Below are 25,085 nucleotides of genomic sequence, written 5' to 3'. Positions count from 1 at the left end.
CAGATCATGAGCTACAGTAGCGTTTCTTGTCCCTGCACCACCCTTTTGAGTATTAAACTGGAGGACTGAGTGACTTCTGCCCTCCAAAGTTCACACAACCCTCAGCACAAGCTGGCTGTTCTTTCTACCATGTCCAGCTCTGAAGATACGGATAACCCTGCTGGAGGAGTTAAGCTTTGCTGCAACGTAGGGACGAACAGGGTGGGGCAATTGGTAAAAGAAAGTTCATGAGCGACAGCAGCATTTCTTGTCCCTGTACCTAAGGCCCTTAAGGTGCCAATCTGAAAAGACTTCAATTACTACTCAGAGGTGTAGATACTAAGACACATGCACCAGAAACATTCCTGGTGAACCGCAGAACTGATAAGAGAACCGCTTCCTGCTTGGTCCATATTAAAGGCTCAGATTCCTTCTCAATCAAGTATTTCAAATTACAGAGGATTTGGATTTATTAGTTACATAGTTAAAAAAATTTTTTTTAAAGATTTATTTATTTTTTGTGGGAAAGGCAGATTTACAGATGGAAGGAGAGACAGAGAGGAGATCTTCCATCAGCTGGGTCATTTCCCAAGTGACCACAAGACAATGGCTGGAGCTGAGCTGATCTGAAGCCAGAAACTCCAAGCCAGGGGTTTCTTCTGGGTCTCCCATGTGAGTACAGGATCCCAAGACTTTGGGCCATCCTCTATTGTTTTCCCAGACCACGGCAGGCAGCTAGATGGGAAGAGGAGTAGCTAGCACACAAACTGGCATCCATATAGGATCCTAGTGCATGCAAGGTGAAGATTTAGCAACTAGGCTATTGTGCCGGGCCCAGCTTAAATGTTTTAAAGATGATATTCTATGGGATTTTTATCAGTAAAATAGATATCCAAATAGATATCAGGAATCCATTTCTTCAAATCATTCAATTATATAATCAGTTCCTAATTACTGAGTAAATTATGAAAATTGTAGGGTTTGGTATCAAGACACAAAAGAATTAAAAAAAAATCCATTTATATTAAACAAGCTGTTAACCAGTTTGATGGTATTTTGAGTTCCTATACAATAATCTAAAACCTAACAGCATATAAACAAATCAAAAACTAACATTAGTTTAAAAAAAAATTACAAATAGTTTTTGGGTTGCAGCCAATCACAAAAGCCAGCTCCTCAGACTGAGGCAAATGCCTTATCATACCAAGGCCCAGAGGCCACTGCCCTGGCCAGTTAGGGGGTTCTCTACAGTGCTTCCCTTGAAAGTTAGGGGCTCACACTCTGGATCTCTTATTTTAATTGATTGTTCTTTATTCAAGTAAATTCTATTCAATTTAATTGGACTAAGTTTTTTCTTTTAAAATCTTTCACAAGATAAAGGATAAAATGGAAGGTTTAAAAAAGAAACACACACAGTCAAAATTCCACAGGAGGAAAACAGGTAATTTTCGGACAATGGTCAAGTCCAGAACAGTGGACAACAAGCCACGCTTGTTTTTGTTGTTTTAAGTGGGCATGATTAGGATTCACAAATCTATTACCTTTTTTTAATACCCAACTTGAAGACTAGCAACCATTTTGCCATCCCAAGGGACTTCCAATGAACAACAGACTTGCCCGTTCTCCGAAAATTACCCGCTTTCTTGTGGAATTTTGACTGAAACCCACATTCTCTTCCCTTGACCATTACAACCCCGGAGGGTTGTGCCCCGAGATCTGGGGTATGGCCAATCACGGTGACTAGCTTCCCCCACAGATCGTGGCTGGGAGTAAGCTCGAAAAGTCAACTCCCCCCATTCCTCTAACTGCAGGAGATCCCGGCCTTGAGAGGGGGGCATCCGGAAATCTTAGATCTCGGGGTTGGCGGTCCTCCCTTGGGGACTGAAGCTGGACTAGGAGAGAGGTGTGTGTGTGTGTGTTTTAGGGGTGTGTGAGAGAGGTAGGGGTGTGTGTCGGGTGCACAGCGCATACTTAGTTCACTAGCTCACCGCTGGGTGAGATCGCCCTCTCGGGGCTTCTGGCCGTCCAGAACTCCGGGATATAAATGGGCTCGAGCCGCGGGTGAGGGGTGGGGGTGGACGCAGAATTTACCCTTCAGCTGTGGAGAAACAGGCCGAGACGGGAAGCGCCTCCGGACTGAGCCTCACCTTGTCCCCACACGTGGCTCCAAGGCCTCCTCGCCCGGCGGCCTCACTCCTGGCAGCGCGCAGGATACGCCCCTAGTCCCGTCATGCTTCGCGCCCAGCCCCTTAGGACGTCCTGCGTGCCTTCCCGGCGACGAACCCCAGAAGGCGCCGCCTACCGCCAGCGCAGGGCGGGGTTGTTGTCTACCGCTCGCCGCGTCCCTGGCTTCCTGAGGAGGAAGCTGGGTTTCCTGTTCACGCCCTGAGGCGCTGGTCCCGGGTTCGAGAGCCAGGGGCTTCTCAGCGCCCGCCCGTCCGCCCGCCCGGAGCGACTCCGGGGCCGAGCAGCGAGCGACATGGAAGCCGAGGACTTCCAAGACGAGCTGACCTGCTCCATCTGCCTGGACTACTTCCAGGACCCGGTGTCCATCGAGTGCGGGCACAACTTCTGCCGTCACTGCCTGAACCGCAGCTGGACACCGAGCGTCGGCTACTTGCTCTGCCCCGAGTGCCGGCAGCAGTCAACGCCCCGCGCGATGCGGCCCAACTGGGCCCTGGCCAGGATCACGGACAAGAGGCGGCGCGGGCGGCAGGGCGCGGGGTCTCAGGAGCTGTGCCGCCGCCACCGGGAACCCCTGCGGCTCTTCTGCGAGGTCGACCAGCGGCCCGTGTGCTTGGTCTGCAGGGAGTCCCAGGAGCACCAGGCCCACGCCATGGCACCCATCGACGAGGCCTTTGAGGACTACCGGGTGAGCCGGCCGCCCCCGTGACCGGTGTACCCACGAGCGTTCACTAGCTTCTCTTAAAAGACCCCGTCAAGTGGCTGTCATTCCCATGGGAAGCATGAAAAGACCCCTCCCCCCCCACACACTCAAGAACCATGCATGAATCTCAAGAAATGGGTTAAGGATTAGGGGAAGGGCAGTGCAAGCCTTACTTGTCACTGGATAGCATTTTCAGGGGTCTGCACCTGGGGACCCCCTAGTTACAGAAACGATTACCGGGAGGGTGTGTACCAGTGCTGATACCCGGAAATTTGATATTAACTGTATGTTTACCTTAAAACGTCCAGTAGTACAAACAGTGTCTCTATAACCCAGTTATGCAAAATATTAACGTTTAAGTGAAACTCATCAGTGAGATTTACGTTCTTTTTTTTTCCACGTGCGTTTGAAATCAGTGTGTGTTTTACACTTAGAGCATGTGTCATTTAGGACTGTCTACGTTTGAGGTGCCTGAGTGGCTAATGGATGCTATATTGTACAGGACAGGTGTCATAGAATACTGACTTAGGGAGAGCCCAGCTGGGGTTGAAAAGATTGGTTTTTCTGTGACTTACTTTCTTCACTGGTTGGAAAAATTACTTAATACTTGGGGATTCTCAGTCGTAACTGTCTCCCCGTTAAGACAAGCGGGAATAAGTCAGTTTACTTTCCTCGGCTCCACCCACGCTTTCCTGGCTTTTGTTTCAAGTCTGTTCTCTTTGTCTACCCACACCCTGAATTCTTCAGATCCTTTTAGCTTCTAGCTTGAAGACCTTCCTTGATCATGCTTTCCTGAGTAGTCCTCCCCCTTCCATTACCAACGGGTGTAACTCCAGTGGTCTCCAACAGAATTGATATTCAGTAAGTACGTGAACATGCATATTTAGAGACACAGTGAAAGTGTTTTGGGAAATGTACGGTTTTCTCAGCTGACTACAAGCAACAAAACAAAACAAAAAACAAACCCATGCACAGCTGATTTTCATTTTGTAACTACTTTTGATGCTAAGCATTGTTCCAGAATTAGGTACTAAATGGATGACAGAGACTTGAGTTTTGTCATGTAAGGGACATAGACCATTAATTTCAGGGTTGTGAGAGCTGTTGAAGTATGTACCTTGTACACAGAGGGTCTGGGGTCAGACTGATTGGTGAGAAGTTAGGAAAGAACAGCTTTAGTTTCTGAAGGGTGAGTATAGCAAAGTAGGAGAGAGTATTACAGGACAAAGTAGGAGAGAGAATATATAGCTTGTGATGTAAGGAGAGGACTGGAAGGTCCTCGGGACTTTTGAGATGTGGAGTAGGAGTTGGGGTTGAAGAAAGGCAAGGGCTGTATCATGAAAGGTCTGTTAATGGTGGAGCTTTCTCTGTGTGGCAGTAGAATTATAAGGCAGGGAATGTTACCATTTTTTTTTTTTTAGTTTGTTTTACAATGATGACTTTTGCACTCACATGTGTACATTGAAGAAAAAACTAAGTAGGCTACTTTAAAAAAAATTTGAAGCAGAAGGTAATGATTGAATTAGTGCAAGGCATGAATGGTGAAGAGGCAGTGGGTTAATTTTGAGCTGGAAAGGCTTGGTGACCAGTTAATTGGTCCTCATAGGTGAGAGAGAGAGGAAGCTAGGCTGACAGTCCAGATTTCTGGATCAGCAGGTAGATGATGATTGTGTGGTTAATGGTGCTAAAGTGTGAGAGAGGGAGGGTGGGCTTTAGGACAGAAGACCCCATGCTTATTTTGGAACACATTAAGTGTGGAATAACTGACAGGAAGTAACGGAGAGGGACAGGAAAAGAGGGACGTGAGCTTAGAGGTATAGTATTTTAGAATTGTCATCCTGTCTTGTCATGGAAGAAGTAAGCAAATAGTCCCCCAGGGGGGCCACGTAGAATGTAAGAGATGGGTATATAGAGAAGCTTGAACCACCTTCTGCTTTCCCAGGCTCGTAGCAGGAAGTTGAATTGGAACTCTAGCCAATACCCTTAATGCCGGGCCACAATGCCTGTTTCCTGCCCCCTCCCTACTTCTTAATTTGATAAATCATATTGCAGTCCATCTGGTAACTGAAACTAAAACCCGTGAATTAAGTCCGGACTCTTTTCCTTTTAAAGCTATTTGATTACTAGTTCTGGCTGGTTTTCTTCTGTGTTTTTCCAGCCTGTCTGCTTCTATCTGAGGGCATGTCTAACGCTGGTTAATGTTGACTAACTGATCTCTTGCTAACACAAACTTACAAGTAATGAACAGAAATAATCATTGTTAATATTAAGATATGTGTCCTTCCATATTTTCTGTTTACATACAAATAATCATGCATAAACACACATGCACACAAATACACATAAATTCTTTTAAAAATTTATGCAAAGCATGTTAGTTTGCTTTTGACTTAACATAAACATCACCATATAAAGACCTACCTGAAATTGGTATACCGTAAATAATAATGACCCAATAATGGATTGAGAATAATGCTACAGTGAATGTTTTCTACATGATTGCTATTATTCTTACATTATTAGAAGTGGGATAATGTACATTTTGTCAAATCCTGCCAGTTACCCTTCTAAAAAAATGGCATCTTTTTACCCACCTGTTTATAATGTCAGAGGTCCTTTTCCATACCAATACTACATATTTATTAACCTAACAAAATTTTCTAGTTTTTGCCAACTTATTAGGCAATGTCTATATAGCATATATAGAAATAGTATGAAAATATGTCTTACCATAGGTTGTGACTATCTTCAGTATTTTCTCAGTCTCCATTTAGATTGGGTGGTGTTTAATTCTTAAGCAAGAAGGATCCTCTGAGATGATGATGATGATGATGATGATGTTACTTTTGTGTGTTTCTGCTGGCAGAAAAAACTTGTTAGCGCTGAATGTAGGCTTGAAGTCAAGATGAAGATGGCTATGCAGTTACAGGACACAGAACTGAAGAATGCTACAAAGTGGAAGGTAATAGAGGGATCTGGACATTTATTGCCACCAAGGCTCTTTCAGTCTGGGTTCATTTTGGAGGGAGAAATGTGCAGGGTAATCCTGAATTGTCACATTGCTTGCATATAAAGTCATGGAACAGGAAGTGTCTGGTCTGACTGGCCTGTGACTTTGGGTAATGTGAATTCCACCCTCTCTATTTAATACTTTAGTGTATTTCCTGGGTCAGAGTTGGTTTGGGTCCATAGCACTACGGGAGGACACATAGGAATGGATTTTGCTTTTAGGAAGGCTAGTGTGGTTGGGCAGTACTATGTGCTGCACAGTCCTAAAGATTTAATGGAACCAAACGGTAGATTTTCTGAAGGCTAAACTAAATAATAGATGTGGAAGTGCGTTTTATTTTTAATTTTTTTAAAAAATTATTTTTATTGGAAAGGCAAATTTACTGAGAAAAGGAGAGACAGAGAAAGAGCTTCCGTTTGCTTATTCATTCCCCAAATGTCTGCAACGACGGGAGTTTAGCCTGTCTAAATCCAGGCGCTTCCTCTGGGTCGTTCACGTGGGTGCAAGGTCTCAAGCACTTGCTCCATCCTCCACTGCTTTCCCAGGCCATAAGCAGGGAGCTGGATGGGAAGTGGAGAGCCAGAATATGAACCAGCACTTAATGTGATGCTGGCACTTAAAAGTGGAGGTTTAGCCAGTTGAGCTGTCATGGTGGTCCTGAAAGTGCATTTTAGTCTGAAAAGGTATATAAGGAAATTATTGCTGTTAGAAGTAGACAGTGCTATGTTTGAATACTGTGAAAAGTACAGAGATATCAAGTACATATAAAAAAGTATGGAAGTTTGCATGAGGTGAGCTGGAGATTTCTCTGGAACAGTTGATGAGAATGGAAAGGACCATAAGTTGTTGGGAAGTTATGTGCAAGAAATTGGGGGCAAGGGCCAGACAAAACAAGCATTGAATGAATCTTATGTGGTCACAGGAGAAGATAAAGAATCAGGAAATGAGAATCAGCACAGAATTTTCAAAGCTGCACCACTTTCTTGCTGATGAAGAGCAGTTGATTCTTCAGAGACTGAGAGAAGAAGATGAAGAAACACAGAAGAAAATGAATGAGAACATGTTAACGCTCAATCAAATCATCACTTCCTTGAAGAAGCTCATCCTGGAGGTGGGGGCGAAGAGCCAGGCTTCCACTTTGGAGTTGCTTCAGGTAAGATGGGTGTGAAATGAGTTATTTTGGTCTTTGTATAGTGTTAGTTAACATCACTAACAGAACCCACTCTTGTCCCAAGAATTGAATGTACTTGCTGGTGAAGGGTTTAATAGAAGGCATGCTCTATACGCGTTAATAATTGTTTTACTACTGTCATTATGGGAGTAACGAATCAAAGATTCATCATTCAAAGGAAACTAGTGGAAAAATTAGGTGATGAGCTGAGGAGATGTGAGATGTTTAGATTCACATGGCTTGGAACTTTATGTAGGTCCTGAAGTACATCTGAGACTTTTCTGTTCATTTTGTTTGCACAGTCGTAATTGTTTATTAAAAGAGTAAAATCAAGCATTAAATTACAAAACATTATTACATCAGTAGCTAAGAGTGATTTATATAGTTTTTGCTAATTGCTAATCATTACAATGACAGCTTAGTTATCTTAATCCCCAGATTTAAAAAAAAATTTAATCCCCAGATTTTGATTGGTATATTCATTTAGATAATTTTTTAATATTCAGTCATGCTGAAGGATTATAATTCTGACTCAGCATTAAATTTGGACCTTATATGGACAATAAGATGCTGGACTCTTCATGGTCCATGCCCACAATGAAGGAATCATGACTGGATATGAACTGTACTAGTGTAACAATATGGAGGAATTCAGTATGGGGGGAGGGCTTGGGGAGGGGCTAGGGGAATCCCAGAACCTATGAAACTGTGTCATAAAATGATATATAAAAAAAATTTGGACCTTTTGGCCAGTTTGTTACCAAGACTTTTTCCTTTGAGTTTATATTCTCTAAAGGTGAAATGTCCTTGTAGCTTTAAGTTTTTAGGTAAGTTTCTACATTTGTGACTGCCCCTACTTTTCTATTTTGGCAGTAATAGTCCATTTTGGGTTTTCTTTCTTTTCTTCACAGAATCCCAAAGATGTGTTGACAAGGTATGAGCTCCTACTCTTCTAGGGGGGCCTGAGTGGAATGATAAGGTGTTGGTTGAGCATGGTGGAAACAAGCCTGGAGGTCCATGGGTCATTTGGAGTATTCGAGGGGTCTTGGGAGGAGGAATTTTGCTGTTGCATTTTTGCAAGGGGAGATGGAAGCAAAAGTGATCTGAGCTTTGGATTTGGAAACTTCTGGTGGGAAAGGGGGGGGTAGTTTGACTGCCCTAGATGTCTTCTGAGAAAGAGTAGCTTTCTGTACTTTGCCTAGGTGTGAGAACCAGGATGAAGTGAACTATTCCCCTGAAGTTCTAAATGTGAAGACAGTGTGCCAGATACCAATGATGAAGGAAATGCTGAAGAGATTCCGAGGTGAGCAGAATTTCTAGGACTTATGGCTCTCTAGATATCTTCAAATAACAGAATAAGCGATGAGTGAATTCTGGAAAAGAAGAGACAACAGAATTTGAAGCTAATGAGACTGTCAGGAAAAATGTAATAATTACTTAGGAATAAATGAGTATATCGGAGCATTTATTTAATACTGCGTTATAGGTAGAAAGAGACTTATTCCTGTCTTTCTATTCCTGCCTGTCTAAGAGTTAATAAGCAAATGAAAGAGACCTTTATCATTTACTGTAGTATTGTAGAAGCCAGTGTTTGGGAGTGATAGAATAAAATGTTCTAGAGGTAGAGAGGAAAGGCTCTATTGGGGGTGAGTTTGGAAGTTTTCACAGCAGAAATGATAGTTCTGGTGTTTGAAAGACTAGTAGGAGTTTTCCAAGTGGAAAATGAGGGTGTACTTTTCCAAGCAGAGTCAGCAGCATGGGCTAAGGTGTAGAGAAAATGGAAGGGTACCAAATGCAACAGCATGATTGGGTACGTGGGTGGGAAAGGCAACAGCTGAGGATGAGAAGGTGAGGATAGGACAGAAAGACAATAATTCATTGGCTCTCCACATGTTATTAAAAACCATACAGGTAATTATCAGTACCTGCTTAAGGACCATATTGTGGTTATTCACTTCCAGTGATAATGGAGTAATAGGGGCTGAATTTACTCTCCTATTTGAAGCAATTAAAAAAAGGCATAATACACGATTTACAGCAATTTACATGACATTGAACATCAGACAGTGAAACACAGGGATCCCTAAAAAGTGTGAGGGGAATGAGGTGAGTTGTCAAGGGAGGTGAGAGTTCAAAGAGAACTGAACACTGAGCGTACAAAGTCCTGGGAGAGCTGCACTGAGAGTGAACCCCGTATTGGGACTCCCTGAGTATTCACTGGAAAATTGATCAACACGTGCCTCAGAGTGAAACAGTGCTGGTGCTCACCAGTTCCTTAGCCAGCTTGGAAAACTCTGAAATCATGAGGCACTTGGTAGAGTAATCAAGATAATCGTGCCTCAGTAATCAAGAATATCTGGCCCTCGAGTGAGCACTATTTTATGCTTACCTAATAAATCATGAAAGTAAGACGAAAAGGGTCAAACTGTATCCGTGTAAATCATCCCAGGACAAAGCTCAAAAAATTGGTAAGTGGGGGGGGGGGGACACAATAAGAAAAAACACAATACAACAAAAAAACCAAAACCCAACTATGTAAATTCAGTACAACTCATAGTGTCTGGTGTTATGTTAAATATTATCAGATATGTAAAACAATAGGAAAGCAATGATAATAATCAATTTAAATTGACTCAGATGTTAGAATAAGCATAGGGCATTGAAACAGTTATTCCTGTTTTGTGACGAGGCGTATAGAAACATGGAAGACATAAAAAAGATGCGGGTTGCGTTTACAGAGATAAAAAACATACTGGCTGAGATGAATATACTGTATGAGATTAGTACTTGGTTAGATCTTGCAGAAGAAAAGATTAGTGAACTTAATGATGGAAATGATACACAATACACAGAATTTTAGAAGTTGGAAGAGCAACAGTTCGGAAAAAAAAAAAGCATCAGTGACTTTGGGATGACTTCATGCTGCTTTATCGATGGTGATTCGAGTCTCTGAGGAGAGGAGTGGGGATGGAGATGGGGCAGGAAAAATATTTGAAGAAATATTTCACATTTAATGAGACGTCTTAAGTCCACAGGTTCAAGAAACTCAACAAACCCTAAGAATAGAAATATGATGACAAATACACCAAAACATATCATAAACAATTTGCTGAAAAACCAGCAATAGAAAGAAAATCTTAAATGAAGCCACAGCAAAAAATGGGTAATGTTTACAGTGGAAAAGATGACTTGATAATTCTCTTAAAAAAAATCTTTGAAAAAGCTAGGCATCTGGGACTTGAAATGGCATTCCAGTATGCAATGGCAGTATCACCAAGGGCAGTTTAGCTTGCTGTACCACTTGCATCCATGTGGGAGACTTGGGAAAGGCTCCTGGCTCCTGGCTTCAGATTGGCACGGTTCTGGCCACTGTGGCCATTTGGTCAGCGAACCGTGGATGGAGGATCTTTCTGTCCTTTGTGTAAGTATATCTTTCAATTAAAAACATGAATCTTAAAAAAAAAATAAGGCCCTTTTGATGAAAAGTAAAACATGCTTTATAATTTGTGGGAAGCAGTTAAAACAGTATTTAAGTGGAAATTGGTAGTATGAGCCACAGTCAAAGATAATTTTTTTTTAGATTTGTTTATTTTTATTGGAAAGTCAGATATACAGTGGCTACAACGGCCGGAGCTGAGCCAATCTGAAGGCAGGAGCCAGGAGCTTCTTCCAGGTCTCCCACGTGGGTACAGGGTCCCAAAGCCTTGGCTGTCCTTGACTGCTTTCCCAGGCTACAAGCAGGGAGCTGGATGGGAAGCAGGGCTGCTGGGGTTGGAACTGGCGCCCATATGGGATCCCAGGCGTTCAAGGCGAGATCCTTAACCACTATGCTATCATGCTGGGCCCCAAAGATAATTTTTAAATTAATGGCATTAGCTGCTACTTTAATATACTACAAATAGAAGAGATTGAAAAATGGAAATTAGAGCAGAAATTGTTACAGTAGAATAGTAGAAAGCAACAGAACAAAATTGATGAAACTGGTGCCTTGAGACTATGAATAGAATTGATTCATCTTTAAGCAGAATGAACACAAAAAAAGAAGAGATACATTAGTAACATTAGAAATTAGAATGGTAACATCATTAAAGTGAAAAGACTAATAGAATATTCTGTGCAACTTCATGCTTATAAATTCAAGAACATATGAAATGGACAAGGCCCTTAAAAGACACAAATTGCCAAAGCTGACTCGTGAGAAACTAGATGACTGGAGCAACTTTGTTTCTCTTAAATTGATGTTATTGTTTAAAAAACTTTCAAGAGGCTTCACTGGTGAATTCCCTTGGACACTTGAGAACTAAATATCAATTTTGTATGAATTCTTAAAAAACTGGAAGAGGAGTGAATATTTACCAATTGTTAGGAGGCCAACTTCACCATAATCCTAAATCCAGGCAAAGTAATAGAAAAGAATGAACAATATCTCTTTGAATATAGATACAGGAATCCTGGAAAAAAATTTAGAAAATTTAGTTCAACCATGTATTAAAAGGTCAATACATAATAATCACAGCCAAGTTGATTTTTCCCAAAAAGCAGACTTGATTTAATTTTTTAACATCTGTCCAAGTGTTTATGTTTATTGTGAAGACCTGGAACCACGAAGTCATGAGCTTCTACTCTTCTGGGTCCTAGTCTGTTAGAGAAGAAGGGAAATGAGTATTTCAAGTTCTGCTAGAAGCAGTTGGGAGGCCGTGAAGAATCTCATCCCTAACAGAACCTGTCAAGAGCAGAAAGATGAACTTGAAGCTGTAAGACGTGGGCGTTTTGGAGAAGGATTGGTGATGAACTTTCATTTATCTCAGCTTTTATTTTCTCCACAGTGGCTGTAAGCCTAGCTGAAGATACAGCTCATCCCAAACTTATCATCTCCCAGGAAGGGAGATATGTGAAAAATGGAGCACCAGCCAGTTACTGGCCAGTATTTTCTACAGCATGGAGCTACTTCACTGGACGGAAGACTCCTCAGAACAACACACATGTTGAGAGATTTCAGCACTTGCCTTGTGTCCTGGGAAAAAATGTTTTCACTTCAGGAAAACATTACTGGGAAGTGGAGAATAAAGATAACCTAGAGATTGCTGTGGGGGTGTGTCGGGAAGATGTCATGGGGATTAATGATAGTAGAGAATTATCCCCACATATGGGAATCTGGATCATTTACTGGAGTTCAGCTGGCTATCGGCCCTTGACAAGCCTTCCTGTCATTCCTGTCAAACAAGAACCAGCTCTTCACCGGGTTGGGATTTACCTAGATCACGGCGCTGGGAATGTTTCATTCTACAGCGCTGTGGATGGAGTGCACTTACACACTTTCTCTTTTCCTTTCGTTTCACGCCTCAGGCCATTTTTTTGGTTGAGTCCGTTGGCATCTTTAGTCATCCCAGTAGCTGATGGAAAATAAAGCCATTCTTCTCCTGTCAGAAAGTCCCTCTTTGTACCCCAGGTTAGGGACATATGTGTCTTAGCCCTCCTTTACATCATGTTGTTTCATACATCCTCAGTAGTCTGTCAATAGCGTCGTTTCAGATTCTGATTTCATGTTGTTTGGTCCTGTGCATAGGTGGATGTGAAAGACCTGAACGGTTGCCCTTCCAGTGTACACTCCCTTAGTTCTTGTCTTTGGAATCTTTCTAATGGAATTTCTGGGCCTTGCTTCAGAGGAGTGGTGCTGAGGAAGCAATCATGTGAAGTAGTTCTAGCCATGGAGATGGGATGGGAAATTTTCCAAGGTGCTTCTGTTTGGTGTCTTGTAACCTTTGAAAAGAGATACTTGGAAAGACAACAGTCCTGCTTCAACATTAGCAGCTGTGTTAGGGCTGAGAATACAGAAAAGGTAGAAGCAGCCTGGTGTCTGGCCATCATTAAACTGTTGAAATTTTCCTAATCGCACAATTTTTATATGAGATAATCACACTCTTACTATCTAAGACCATTTTAATTGCATTTGGTTATTTATAGCCCATAGTACCCTGATGGTTATTAAGGGCACAGAGCATGGGCATCCTACAGTCTTACCTAACTTTTTGAAATTTGGCAAATTGGGCTCGGCAGCGTGGCCTCGTGGCTAAGGTCCTTGCCTTGATCCCATATGGCCGCTGGTTCTAATCCTGGCAGCTCCACTTCCTCTCTATCTCTCCTCCTCTCAGTATATCTGACTTTGTAATAAAAATAAAATAAATCTTTTAAAAAAAAAGAAATTTGGCAAATTTATGGAATTGTCTTATCTAATCATGCATTGCCTCTTTGTAGTCAATACTGATATCCCCACTTTCTGGATCAGGAAATTGAGAAAATCTTCCCTTTTATCCCCTTGTTGCTCTTCCTGTTTTCCAGCCACAGTCTCTGTCCTCAAGTGTTCACTATGCTGTGTGATATTCAGCTTCATATTTTGAATACACAGGATTATTCATGTCATGTGCATTCATTGGGAAACATTTGTTGTATGTTAACGTTGTACTAGCCTCTTAATAAAAGTGGGAAGCCTGAAACCCCTCAGAGTCCTAGAGTTGGTCAGCTGGTGAGTGAGTGAGTGAGTGTTGGGATTAAAACCAGGATTTTTCTGATGTGAAAACCCACACACTCTTTCTCTTCAGTTTATTTGTAATCACTTGTTGAATGTTGATTGTGGGCCATCCTGATCTTTGTTTCAGGTTTTAATTTTGTTTTGTTTTTTTCTTCACTTTACCTTTCTGCTGTAGAATGTACATATTGATGATTATAAAATTTAGTGGATATTTAAAAAATAGTGTTTATTTCTCCTCGGCATTGCTAAAGTCATACGTGTTTGCTATAGAACATTTCGAATATAAAAGTACAAAAAGTAAAGTTATCCATAATCTGACTATCACCAATATTTCAATGTATTTGCTTCCAGACTTTCAATAAAGACTTTCTGGCAGTGATTTCAGCAATCTCTCAAACTTTTCTCCTCCTAATGTCCCTACCTGCCCTTATTTTGAGGCTGTTTGTGTAAGCCCTGTTCTAGTTGTTCTTATGAGTGAAATTTTGTATACACACACACACACACACACACACACTGAAGATGCAGAGGGACCATGGCTATGGGAGACCTAGGAAGAACCAAGTTATGCTGCCATAAGCCAGGGAGCATCTATGCCTCCTGGAAGCTGGAAGAAGTCTGAAAGAAACCGCCCCTGAACTGAAGCTTCAGAGGAGGAATGGTCTGCCAAGAAGAGGTTTGGAATAATTGGATTTAAAGATTTTTTATCTCCAATATGTAACCTGTAAAACTACTGGTACATTACTATTTTAAGCCACTCAATTTGTGGTGCTTTGTTATAGCAACCCTAGGAAGCTGGTGTACTTGCCCTTCAGTTATTCTAGTGCATGCCTTGCTAATTCCCATCCTAGGAAACTCGTTAATACTTTTCCTCCATTCTTTCTCTGGGCTATCCCGAGATTGGTTCTGCTACAGGTGCTTGCTCTGTGATTGCATGTGTACTTGGCAAAGCTATCTGTTCATCTCCTGGATCTTAAACCTTTGGTGGCAGTTCTTCCAAACCTTTTCTTCTTTTGTCAATGCTTCATGAGTTCCTATTCATAGCCCTTACAATAAAGAATTTGCACCTCCAACTGAGGAAGCGCTTTCTCTTCCCTCCACCCAGCTTATTTCTTACACTGCCTTTTTCTGGTTTGTTTCACCTCAGTTACAAGATGAGATGCAGGTATAAAAAAGTGTTAAAAAAAAACCCCTCAAACTACCATCTTCTGTGCTTCTGATGTGTAAGAAGGGTTGAAATGAAGTGGTCAGTTTTTGATTTTAGTTGGGACCTTCTCTGGATCTTTGTTGTGTTAATGCTTGAGTCGTTAGAAGGAATAGTACGCAGCATTTCCCAAATGTGTTGCAGCACAGAAAGCTTTGTGCCAAGACGGTTAGTATTGCCTGGAAGATAGGGGATCACCATGTATCCTACACTGTTGCTGGTCACCTTGACCATCTTGGATCTTGACTTCTATCTTATCTTGAGACCTGGGCTTGGTCCCCAGCCTTGGGAGTTGATGCTGTCCTTGCGTTTGCACTGACTCTGCTCAGATCTTGGGCTTGCTCTGGTTGCCCCAGAGTGTCGTTTAACCCGTGGTGATGAGGAGATCTTTTCTGGGTGGGGATGAGGAAAGAGCAGTCTGTCTTGTGGCCATGAAGGCAGATGTGTCTCGAGGTTAGATCCAGTGCGCCCATTGATTGTGGAGCTCTCTGGGGATTCCTAGCAGGGGGAGAGCAGCAGGTTCTGTCAGATGGATGCTGGAGCCAGATGAGATTTGTGGGTCTGGGTAGCTGGGAAGCTGCAGCACACAGCTGCTTCAGTACTTCCTTTATTCTTCCTTGCTTGCTTCACTGTATTACTGTTTCCCCTTTCTATACTAAGAGCTGGTCATTTAGTCCAGGCTACAATCAAGGGACTGGAGAGGGAGGAAGAAGGCTTAAAACTACCTTGGGGGTGGTGGTATCTACTGTATTTTGGGATGCTTCTGTGTGGACAACTTACCCTGTTCTTTCAATTATTATTTAGTCATTTATATCACATAGGCTCATAAGTATGTATTTCATCATTTGGGATACAGTGAAAGTATCCCGACTTTTACCATCAGAGAGCCTTGCAGATTACTGCCTGTATTGCTTTAACGTGTTCCTGTCCTTATATTTTTGAGCACTTTGTTTCCTGGCACTAAAGGTGTGCCACACTCATCTTGTGTTTTTCTTGCCTTGACCCTCGACTCCACTAGGTCTGAGGAATCCAAGAGTGACACCCTGGAGACTCTGGGCTCCTGACCCATTACCAGATAAAAAACCCAAATGGCCTCTACCCTTATACCTTGAAGTTGTGCTTCTCCACTGCTCAGCGTGCCTCCTAATGAGGTGCCCACGAAGAAAGCTTTCTGAGCAGGAAATTGTTTTCTTATGCCTGTTTTGGGTTTTGTTTTCAGTTTTGTTGTTTCCTTTGATAGAAGTTCTCATATCCCTTTTTTTTTTAAAAAAAAAATTAATGCTAGGTTAGTAGTGGCTTAACCATAATAGAAATGGTGGAGGGGGCGGGAGAGGGGAACTGATATCTCCCAAAATTGACCTTCACTTTTTAAAATTACTGTACATGTGATTTTTTTTCCTGTTCATACATTTCAATAAAATAGTTTGGAAAATAAAAAATAAAGATTTATTTTATTTTTATTGGAAAGTCAGATATTCAGAGAGAAGGAGAGACAGAGAGGAAGATCTTCCGTCCAATGATTCACTCCCCAAGTGGCTGCAGTGGCTGGAGCTGTGCCGATCCAAAGCCTCTGTGTCTCTTGCATGGGTGCAGAGTCCCAAAGATGTGGACCATCCTCGACTTTATTCCCAGACCACAAGCAGGGAGCTGGATGGGAAGCGGGGTTGCTGGGATTAGAACCGGCGCCCATATGGGATCCTGGTGTGTGCAAGGCGAGGACTTTAGCTGCTATGTTATTGTGCTGGGCCCCTCAGTTTTTTTTTTTTTTTAAAGATTTATATTTTATTTGTTTAAAAGACAGAATGATAGAAAGGAAGAGACATTTTTTCTTTCATCAGTGTCAAATTAACCAATAATTTCTTGTCTTTTCATTGTTAATTTTCATCTCCTTTGCTATGCAGAAGCTTTTCAGTTAGACAAAATTTGTGTACTTATTTTTATTTCCTGTGTAATTAAGTCATATCCAAAAATTCTTACCCTTTTACCAATTCCAGTGTCCTATAGTGTTTAACTTGTATTTTCTTCTAGTAGTAGTCTTTAACCCATTTTAAGTTGGTCTTTTTTTATGGTGAGAGATATTGGTTTGATTTCACCCTTCTTATCTGTTTATAGTTTTCCTGATATTATTATTGAAAATGCTGTCCTTTTCCCAGTTCTATTTAGTACCTTTGTTGAAAATCAGTTGGCTCTATAACTTCTAGGTTTACTATTCTATTTAATAGTTGTATGCATTTGATTCTATGCCATTATGCTGTTTCAAGTCCTGTAGCTTTGTAGTATATTTTGAAGTGAGGCGGTGTAATGCTGTATACTTTGTTCTATTTACTAAAGATTTATTTTCCTATCCAGAGTAATTGTGGTTTTATATGAACCTTAGAATTGTTTTTTGTTTAGTTCTGTGAAGAATGTCTTTGGTATTTTATTAGGAATTGAGTTGAACCTGTATTTTGCTTTGGATAGCAGGGATATATTTTTTTTAAACAATACTGATTCTTTTAAACCATTACCATGGGATACATTTTTTAAAAAAAGATTTATTTATTTTTATTGAAAAGGCAGATTTACAGAGAGAAGGAGAGATAGAAAAAGATCTTCCATTTGCTGGTTCGCTTTCCAAATGGCTGTTACAGCTGGAGCTGACCTGATCTGAAGCCAAGGGCCAGGAGCCAGGAGCTGCTTTCTGGTCTCCCTTGTGGATGCAGAGTCCCAAGGCTTTGGGCTGTCGTCCACTGCTTTCTCAGGCCAGAGAGCTGGATGGGAAGTGGAACACGTGGGGTATGAATTGGTGCCTATATGGGATGTCATGCTTGCAGGTGGAGGATCAGCCAGTTGAGCTATTGTGCTGGCTCTGAGGGATGCTTTTTAAAAAATTATGTAAAGTGGAAAAATTTCACCTAAGTTGCAATACAGATTTAGGATCTCAGTGATACTTCCATTTTACTCTCTCTGCTGCCTGTATTTCCCCTCTGCCATCCTCCTTCCTTATTTGTTTGTTTTTTCCTAGTTTTACAGTAAGAGTCTTTCTTTTCCTTTTGCAGTCACAGAGTTAACATTCCATAAGCTAAAACTGTAAACACATGGTAAGTAGAAAATAATAACAAAGAACAAAAGCCCCCACAAAGCAAAAAAAAAAAAAGTGTTCCTCGGGAGTATAAAGGCTATACATAATAATCAAATTATAGAACATCACTCTTATACCTATAGATTTTATCTTTTATACTCTTTGTATTAGTCCAGATTCATCTTTAATTTCTTTCACAAATGTTTATAGTTTTTATAATCAAGGGATGCTGATGCTTCAAAGTAGATAATTAGCCTGTTAAGCCATGATGTCAGCACTGGGCTAGATCAAAGATGTGTCTCCTCAGAATGGTTGGAAGGAAAGGCGCTAGAGAGATCTAAGTTCCAAAATGAAGAACAAGCCAGGAACACCAAGAATTATTTTTTATCATGGTTAATTGGCCTCTACAGAGAATATTTTTCCCTTTGGAGTTATACTCCTTAAAGTACTTAAACAACTCCCCTAACTCCTACAAACTCTGAAAAGTCCTTTGGGGACTGTTATCTCAATGTTTGCGGTTCAGACTAATTGGCATCTTGGGTAACAGTGTTTAGAAGATAGCCAGGATGTGTCCTCTGGGTGGGATTCCCTTAAGCTTTCTGTTTGGTGTCATCAGTTTGCTGTAGCTGACATGTTAGGGTCCTCTGTGGTAAGGAGATGTTTCATATCTCACAGGTGGTGCTCTTCTTTCCTCATAACTGGCTCATGCCAGTCCAAATATGTTCTTATGCTATCTCCTTTGCTTACTATTGAGGTTGTATATGCAGTTAAGAAGAACTTTCTGAATACAGTAGCCAAAGGTGTATTTTATTAAGTAGGGAATGAGGTGTAAAGTTATGAAGAGTGTGGTAGTGATCCAAAACAATAGAGAAATCCAAAACAAATTTTATTTTGACTCTGGACATATTGAGGGGTAAGCTGTTTTAGCTTCCTAATCAGGTAACATTAATAGAAATTTCTGTTGCTTAAGCTCTCATAGTGGGGTGGAGAAGTGGATGAAATAAATGTTTACAGCCAGAAGAAACAGCTTCATGATTCAGAGGTCAACCATCAGGCATCTGGAAAGTTAATTTCTGCTCAGGTATGATGATGGAGCTCAAAATCAAAGCACAGAATGTGAGTGCTACAGACTCTTACCTGTGTTGGTGTTCCTGGTAATGCTGTCATCTAGAATAATTACTGCAACAATGATTAGTTGTTTTGGGGGGAAAATATTCTAAATGCAGATTTTTAAGGTTAGAGAAGGAAGTATGGATGGGAGTCTCAATAAAGACCATTTGGATGATCTGTAACCAATGTGTGGGTCCTTGTGGACTATCCTGTCTTTTCCATTTCATTTCATACTTATGATGCTGATAAGTCTTTGCAGAGGAAATTCCAGGAAAAGATAATATTGGAACGTGAGACATCAAGGATGTCCTAATTGGAAACTAGTATGCTAGCAGCTTACTTACAAATCTGAATTGATCAATTAGTGCAGTGTTTGATCAATCAATGAAGGTAGGTTCCTGAGAAGGTGGGAAAAAAATGTCACATGAAAGATACAAGTTGGAATGGAGAATTACTGGGAAAGTTGCCTAACACAGACAGGAGTCAGATTATGAGAATTCTGCACTATGTGCATATATATGAAGAAATATGGACATTAATGAAGAGAGAAACATGTATGGATATTTAAGTGAAAGAGTTGTGGATGTCTTGATTGGCTTGGAGTGATCAGGAGTATGGGGGAGGTTGGATTCTTAATCCACTGATGCTGAACATATAATAGTGTTAGGTGATGTCCAGAAAGATGAGCTGGTCTATTTTAGTTGGCATTAACACTAAATGACCAGTATAGTATAGTAACCTAATTTGCCTATTGATTCAGTTTTATCAAGAGCTTAAAGTGATGTGGTTATCTCAGCTGTCAGAAGTAGAATTATTGTTATGGCATCCAGTTGACGAATTTGTCCCCCTGGAATTAAGATCTCAAATCATTAGAGGCTAAAAAATGCAGGGACAGGAAGCCAAAATGGTGCTGCTGTATCGTAGTTACTAGGAGTTCCTGTGAGAATACTCTTCCCCATTTCTAACTCTTGGACCTTGGTTGTGGGAGAAACAGAATCACAAATTGGATTCACTTAAAGTATATCTTAAGGGAAGCAGCTCCTGCGATGCAACATATTTTCAGCTGTGTTGTTGCAGTTGTCTTCAAGAAACAGTTCCTCTGTTCTAACAGGCCAACTCTTGCAGGATGATGGATATATATATATAGTAAGACTTTCATCAGTAGAGTCTTATGTACACACCTCATTTCCAGTGACCTGGGTTCCTTGGTCAGGTGCAGATCTTCATGGAACACCATTATGGTGAATCAATTGCATTCTGAGTCCATGGTGGTAGGTTTGCTAGGAGCATTCCTGGCAAGAAAGACAAAACCATATCGAGAGTGCACATTTGTTACAGGAAGAACAAAGTCCTGTCCATTCCACATTGAAAAGTAATTCATTATAATCAGTCGGCTACCCAAGTAACTGGCTGGACATCATTTGGTGTGTTGCTGTATTGGAGTCTCAACGTTGTTGTTGGTTGTTGGATGAAAGGGCTGTGGTTCTTGAGGGTCAGCCCATGTTGCTGACCCCACACATCATCTCTATCCTTCCTCTCACACCACTTTGTTTCTGGGTCAATTGGGCAATGATAGTGTGACTAGGGGTAAGGAGGCTAATATTAAAAAATAGGATAGTACTTCATTAGGGGGTATTAGTAAATACTTTTTTTACTTATATTTGATAATTTTGTGTACAGAAACCAAATATTTTTGTTTTAAATTCTAGGATATCAAAAGGAACATGTGCATCACTTAGGAGAAAAATGAGTATTGCTCTAACAAAGAGAACTTTGTGTTTTCTCGTGGGGAAAGTGAATGTGTTTTTTGTTTGCAAAATGACTACATCTTGTTGAGGTAGATGATGGTTGTATTTATTTGTATATTGAGCATGACTTTAAGGATGTATATGTGTGCCAAACTGACAGAAGATGGGCTCTGGTGGCACTCTCAGTGTGGCTAGGAGAAATAACATTCCCCAGAATCTCCATTTTTGTGTGTTTTGGTTAAGGTGGAGCATAGAAGAATTTCTCAGAAGATCCACAGGGTAGGAGGAGACAGCCATTGTGTGATTCACACTGTTGCTGATGATCTTAACACGTCGGTGTGAAACACCAGCTGATCTCAGACATGATTTGTCATCCCTCTAGGTCCTATGTAAGCTTCTCCTACTTCTGTGCCAACTGTGTGTTTATCTCCTTAAAGAGGATTGTCATAGCTTCTGCAAGACACGCACGCCACAACTTCTAGATGCAAAAAGAACTGAGATGTAGTTAAATGTACCCTTGAGGGTGACAGCTCATGCATTGGAATTCCAGCTTACTCTTGATCTGCCATCTTTATATCCATAGTCAATTCTGACTTCAGACATAAATGTAGCAGCTTTGCTTAGACTATTTTATCAGTTAGCCCAATTGTGTAGTCAGTATTCTGTCACAAAACCCATCATATGTATTGTATTTATAGTGATTTTATAGGAATTCAGCTTCTCTGATTAAATTCAGGATGATGATTTAAGCAAGCAAATAAACACCCCGTAAATATTTAAATATAGAATCTATGCTGATTTGTTTGCATATTTATATCTAAATCAGTTATTTTTATGAGAGGATGTTTTTCTTGAAGGTGGCATGTATTAGAGTCAGATATTCTAGAATTCCAAAGTGAACATGTCTATGAAGATGGCTACTAAATTATCTTTCACAAAAGCTTTTCTATTACTGCAGCTGTTTAATAGATAGAAAAAAAAACTCTTCAAAAATTCTTCAATCAGAATTCTTCAAGTATTTTGGATCCTAGTTTTTCTGGTATCATACTTCAGTGCCACTTCCTGCTTCCCCAGATCTGTGAAAGGGGACATGTGGCAGAGGAATCAGACCTCCATGGCAGACTTCATCCTGGAAGGGCTCTTTGATGACTCCCTCATCCACCTTTTTCTCTTCTCCTTGACCATGGTGGTCTTCTTCGTTGCAGTGAGTGGCAACAGCCTGACCATTCTGCTCATCTGTGCGGATCCCCGGCTTCACATGCCAATGTACTTCCTGCTCAGCCAGCTCTCCCTCATGGATCTGATGCACGTGTGCACAACCATCCCCAAGATGGCTACCAACTACCTGTCTGGCAAGAAGTCCATCTCCTTTGTGGGCTGTGCAACACAACACTTTGTCTATTTGTCACTGGGTGGTGCTGAGTGTCTTCTGCTGTCCTTCATGTCTTATGACCGCTATGTTGCTATCTGTCATCCTTTGCGTTATAGTGTGCTGATGAACAGAAGGGTGGGACTGATGATGGCTGTCATGTCATGGTTGGGGGCTTGCGTCAACTCCCTCACTCACACCATGATCTTGATGTACTCCCCTTTCTGTGGGTCTCGGAAAATCCACCACTTCTATTGTGAGTTTCCAGCTGTTGTGCAGTTGATATGTGGAGATATCACCGTTTATGAGACCACAGTGTATATTAGCACTGTCCTGCTTCTCCTGCTGCCCATCCTCCTTGTTTGTGCATCGTACATCTTCATCCTGCACAGTGTCATTCAGATGCGTTCAGCTGGGAGTAAGAGAAATGCCTTTGCCACATGTAGCTCTCACCTCACTGTGGTTTCCCTCTGGTTTGGTGCCTGCATCTTTTCGTATATGAGGCCCAGATCTGAGCGCACGCCATTGCAAGACAAAGTTGGATCTGTGTTTTATAGCATCATCACTCCCACGCTGAATCCACTGATTTATACTCTTCGCAATAAGGATGTAGCGAGGGCCCTGAGGAGAGTACTGAGGAGGGATGTTATCACCCAATAATAGTAGTTGTAGTAGCCCTGAGTACAGAGTGGATGGGATAATTTTTTAATTGATACAGACAACCTGCTAATATTTTTGAAGGATCTGGATCCTCGTTCTGAGTATTGTGAGAATGCCATTGTTGACACAGAATTCATTATACTAACTTGGTGTTAGGCATGTGAGCACTGTGGAGCATATTTCTGGAAGACTTTATAGTCAATGTAAAATTAATAAATTTTTAAAAGAAGATGTACAATGACCATTCATTGATTTGAAGTATAACTTGAGGTTAGTTCACCCTGTCTACAAAATGATGTCATCTACGTGCATGGGTATATTGAATTCCTCCTTTACAACATGGGTGCACTTTGCTCCTCTTTCTTGCCTGTTTTACCTAAGGCATCTGATATTAAAGTGTACTAAAGAGTAAAAGTGGACATCTCTTCCTTGCTCCAGTTCTTAGAAGAAACACCGATTTTTTTCCTATGTAGGAAAAGAAGGGAGAATGTGGAGGGTGAAAGGAGAAAATCTCTGAGCCTGAGGAATTGTATCATGAAAGATAAAAAATTGAAAGTGTACAATAAAATAAAAACATCATGCGGATGTGGGAAACACAACATTCTATCAACAACAAATGGCTTAGCTCCTTTCTCAGTCTCATAAACAATGGGTCCAAGGTGACTGCCAAAAAGCCCTCAGGGAAACATTAGTTTCAGGTATCACAGTGAGCAGGGACTGGCCAGTGACTCATGATTCAAGCACCATCCTCAGTCTGGCATTTTCACCCTTTCCTCTGTGAACCAAACTGGTTGTGCTTTTACAGAGCCTGGAGGACTTCTGCTGAGGGAATGGCTCACCGTGATGGGAATCAGGATTTTCCTATAACAATCAATGAATTATACTAAAATTAAACAAGAGTGGGTGGATCTCAAGTAAGTTTGGGCTGGAGGCTTAGGTGTTTTGCTCCCCCGGCTATATGACTGCAGCCAGGGGAACTTGGGTTGGATGGTCCAGGTGCCAATGATGCCAATGGGAGCTTGGGGTTGTGGTGTTGCAGGGAGTCTGGGGATGGCACAGGTGGGGGTGAACAGGCACCTGAGTATTTATGTCCATGTGAGGAATGACTTCTGTGGGACTTCCATGGACTAGGCCACTCTACTCTCAGGGCTAGAACATGGAACCCACCAGTGAGTGTCAGAAATGGGAATGGGTACTGTGAGGCTGGGCAATGAAACCAACAAACATGTGAGTGAATCAGGTTTGGGGGTAGAATCTGCAGGAGATATGTTGGCTCACCCATGTGGAACAGCAACCTCCGTTGGCATGTGTAAGATCTGTGGCTGGGAATAGGCCTGTTTGAGGAGCTAACAGGATGCACTGGCTGGCTGAAATCCCCCCTGGTAAGCTTGAAAGCTGGAATGGGGGCATTGGGCTGGGCTTGAAATGGCTGCAGTCTCCTTGGCATGGGTGTGGACTGGGTCTGAGGAGCGACAGATTGGGCTAGACTCCAGCACCCACGTGAAAGCCAGGGTAGGTGTAGAACAGGCTGGGCTAGGTCAGAGCAACCACTGGCAAGCATGATATCTGTGGCTGGGAACAGGCCTAGTTGGGGAATTTAAGGGCACGCCCTGGCTGGGATGTGTTTCCCACTGGTGAGTGCAAGGGCCAGAATGGGGGCTGTGGTCTGGCATGAACATGGCTGCAATGTCCCTTGGCATGGGTGTGGACTAGGTCTGGGGTGCGCCAGACTGGACTAGACTCTAGCATCCACTGGTGCTTGTGAGAACCAGGGCAGGTGTAGAATGGGCTGGGCTAGGTCTCTGCCTCTGCTGAGCCATGTGTGAGCTGTGTCAGGGTGGACCAGGCTTGGCTGGGCTGTAACAAACAACAGTAAGAACCATTATGGGTGTACGCTGGTCAGAAAAGGCCATTGTTCCTGCTGAGACAGGAGATGGACTAAGTCAGGCTGGGCCATGGATCGACCGGTGTGCGTGAGATCTGGCACCTGGAGAGGTTCTGATGGAGGAGCTTGGGGAACTCCTCTGTCAGGATGTAGTCCTTGAAGGTGAGTATAAGAACCAAGGCTGGGAGCAACCCAGACCAGGCCAGGTTACAGTACCCACAGGCATACATGTGGCTCAGGTCTGGGGTGAGGCAGGCTGGGCCAGTTCTTATCTCCCACTGGCAGATTCAAGAACCAGAATGGGGTGAGGAATAAGCCAGGTTGGGTCGTAATACCAGCCAGTTCACATTAGGCCTGGGATTGGGGGCTGGCTTGGCTGGGTTAGGCTGTAGCCCCCACCAGTGTGAACTGGAACTGGAGGTGGGCCAGGTTGGACCAGGCTACAGCACCCAATGGCAAATGCCGAGTTGAGGTA

The 25,085-nt window shown here is 42.0% G+C and overlaps 1 protein-coding gene across 2 annotated transcripts; it reads left to right on the top strand.

Annotated features, from left to right (window-relative positions):
• Positions 1 to 2,257: 2,257 nt before the first annotated feature.
• On the top strand, positions 2,258 to 22,807 carry LOC101521719 (E3 ubiquitin-protein ligase TRIM4). 2 transcript variants are annotated; one of them, XM_058680603.1, is made up of 6 exons: positions 2,258 to 2,851; positions 5,733 to 5,828; positions 6,799 to 7,029; positions 7,959 to 7,981; positions 8,250 to 8,350; positions 21,902 to 22,807. In XM_058680603.1, exons 1-6 carry the CDS (start codon positions 2,459 to 2,461, stop codon positions 22,723 to 22,725), a joined length of 1,668 nt encoding a protein of 555 aa, XP_058536586.1. In that variant the 5' UTR covers positions 2,258 to 2,458; the 3' UTR covers positions 22,726 to 22,807. The 2 variants fall into 2 exon arrangements, with proteins under 2 accessions (XP_058536586.1, XP_004587218.2); XM_004587161.4 differs by lacking the exon at positions 21,902 to 22,807 and adding an exon at positions 11,874 to 13,085.
• The last annotated feature ends 2,278 nt before the right edge of the window (positions 22,808 to 25,085 follow it).

Source organism: Ochotona princeps, chromosome 24, assembly GCF_030435755.1.
Source record: "Ochotona princeps isolate mOchPri1 chromosome 24, mOchPri1.hap1, whole genome shotgun sequence".
NCBI classification, from domain to species: Eukaryota; Metazoa; Chordata; class Mammalia; order Lagomorpha; family Ochotonidae; genus Ochotona; species Ochotona princeps.
The sequence above is the reverse complement of the archived record's forward strand: the minus strand, read 5'-3'. Positions and strand labels throughout refer to the sequence as shown.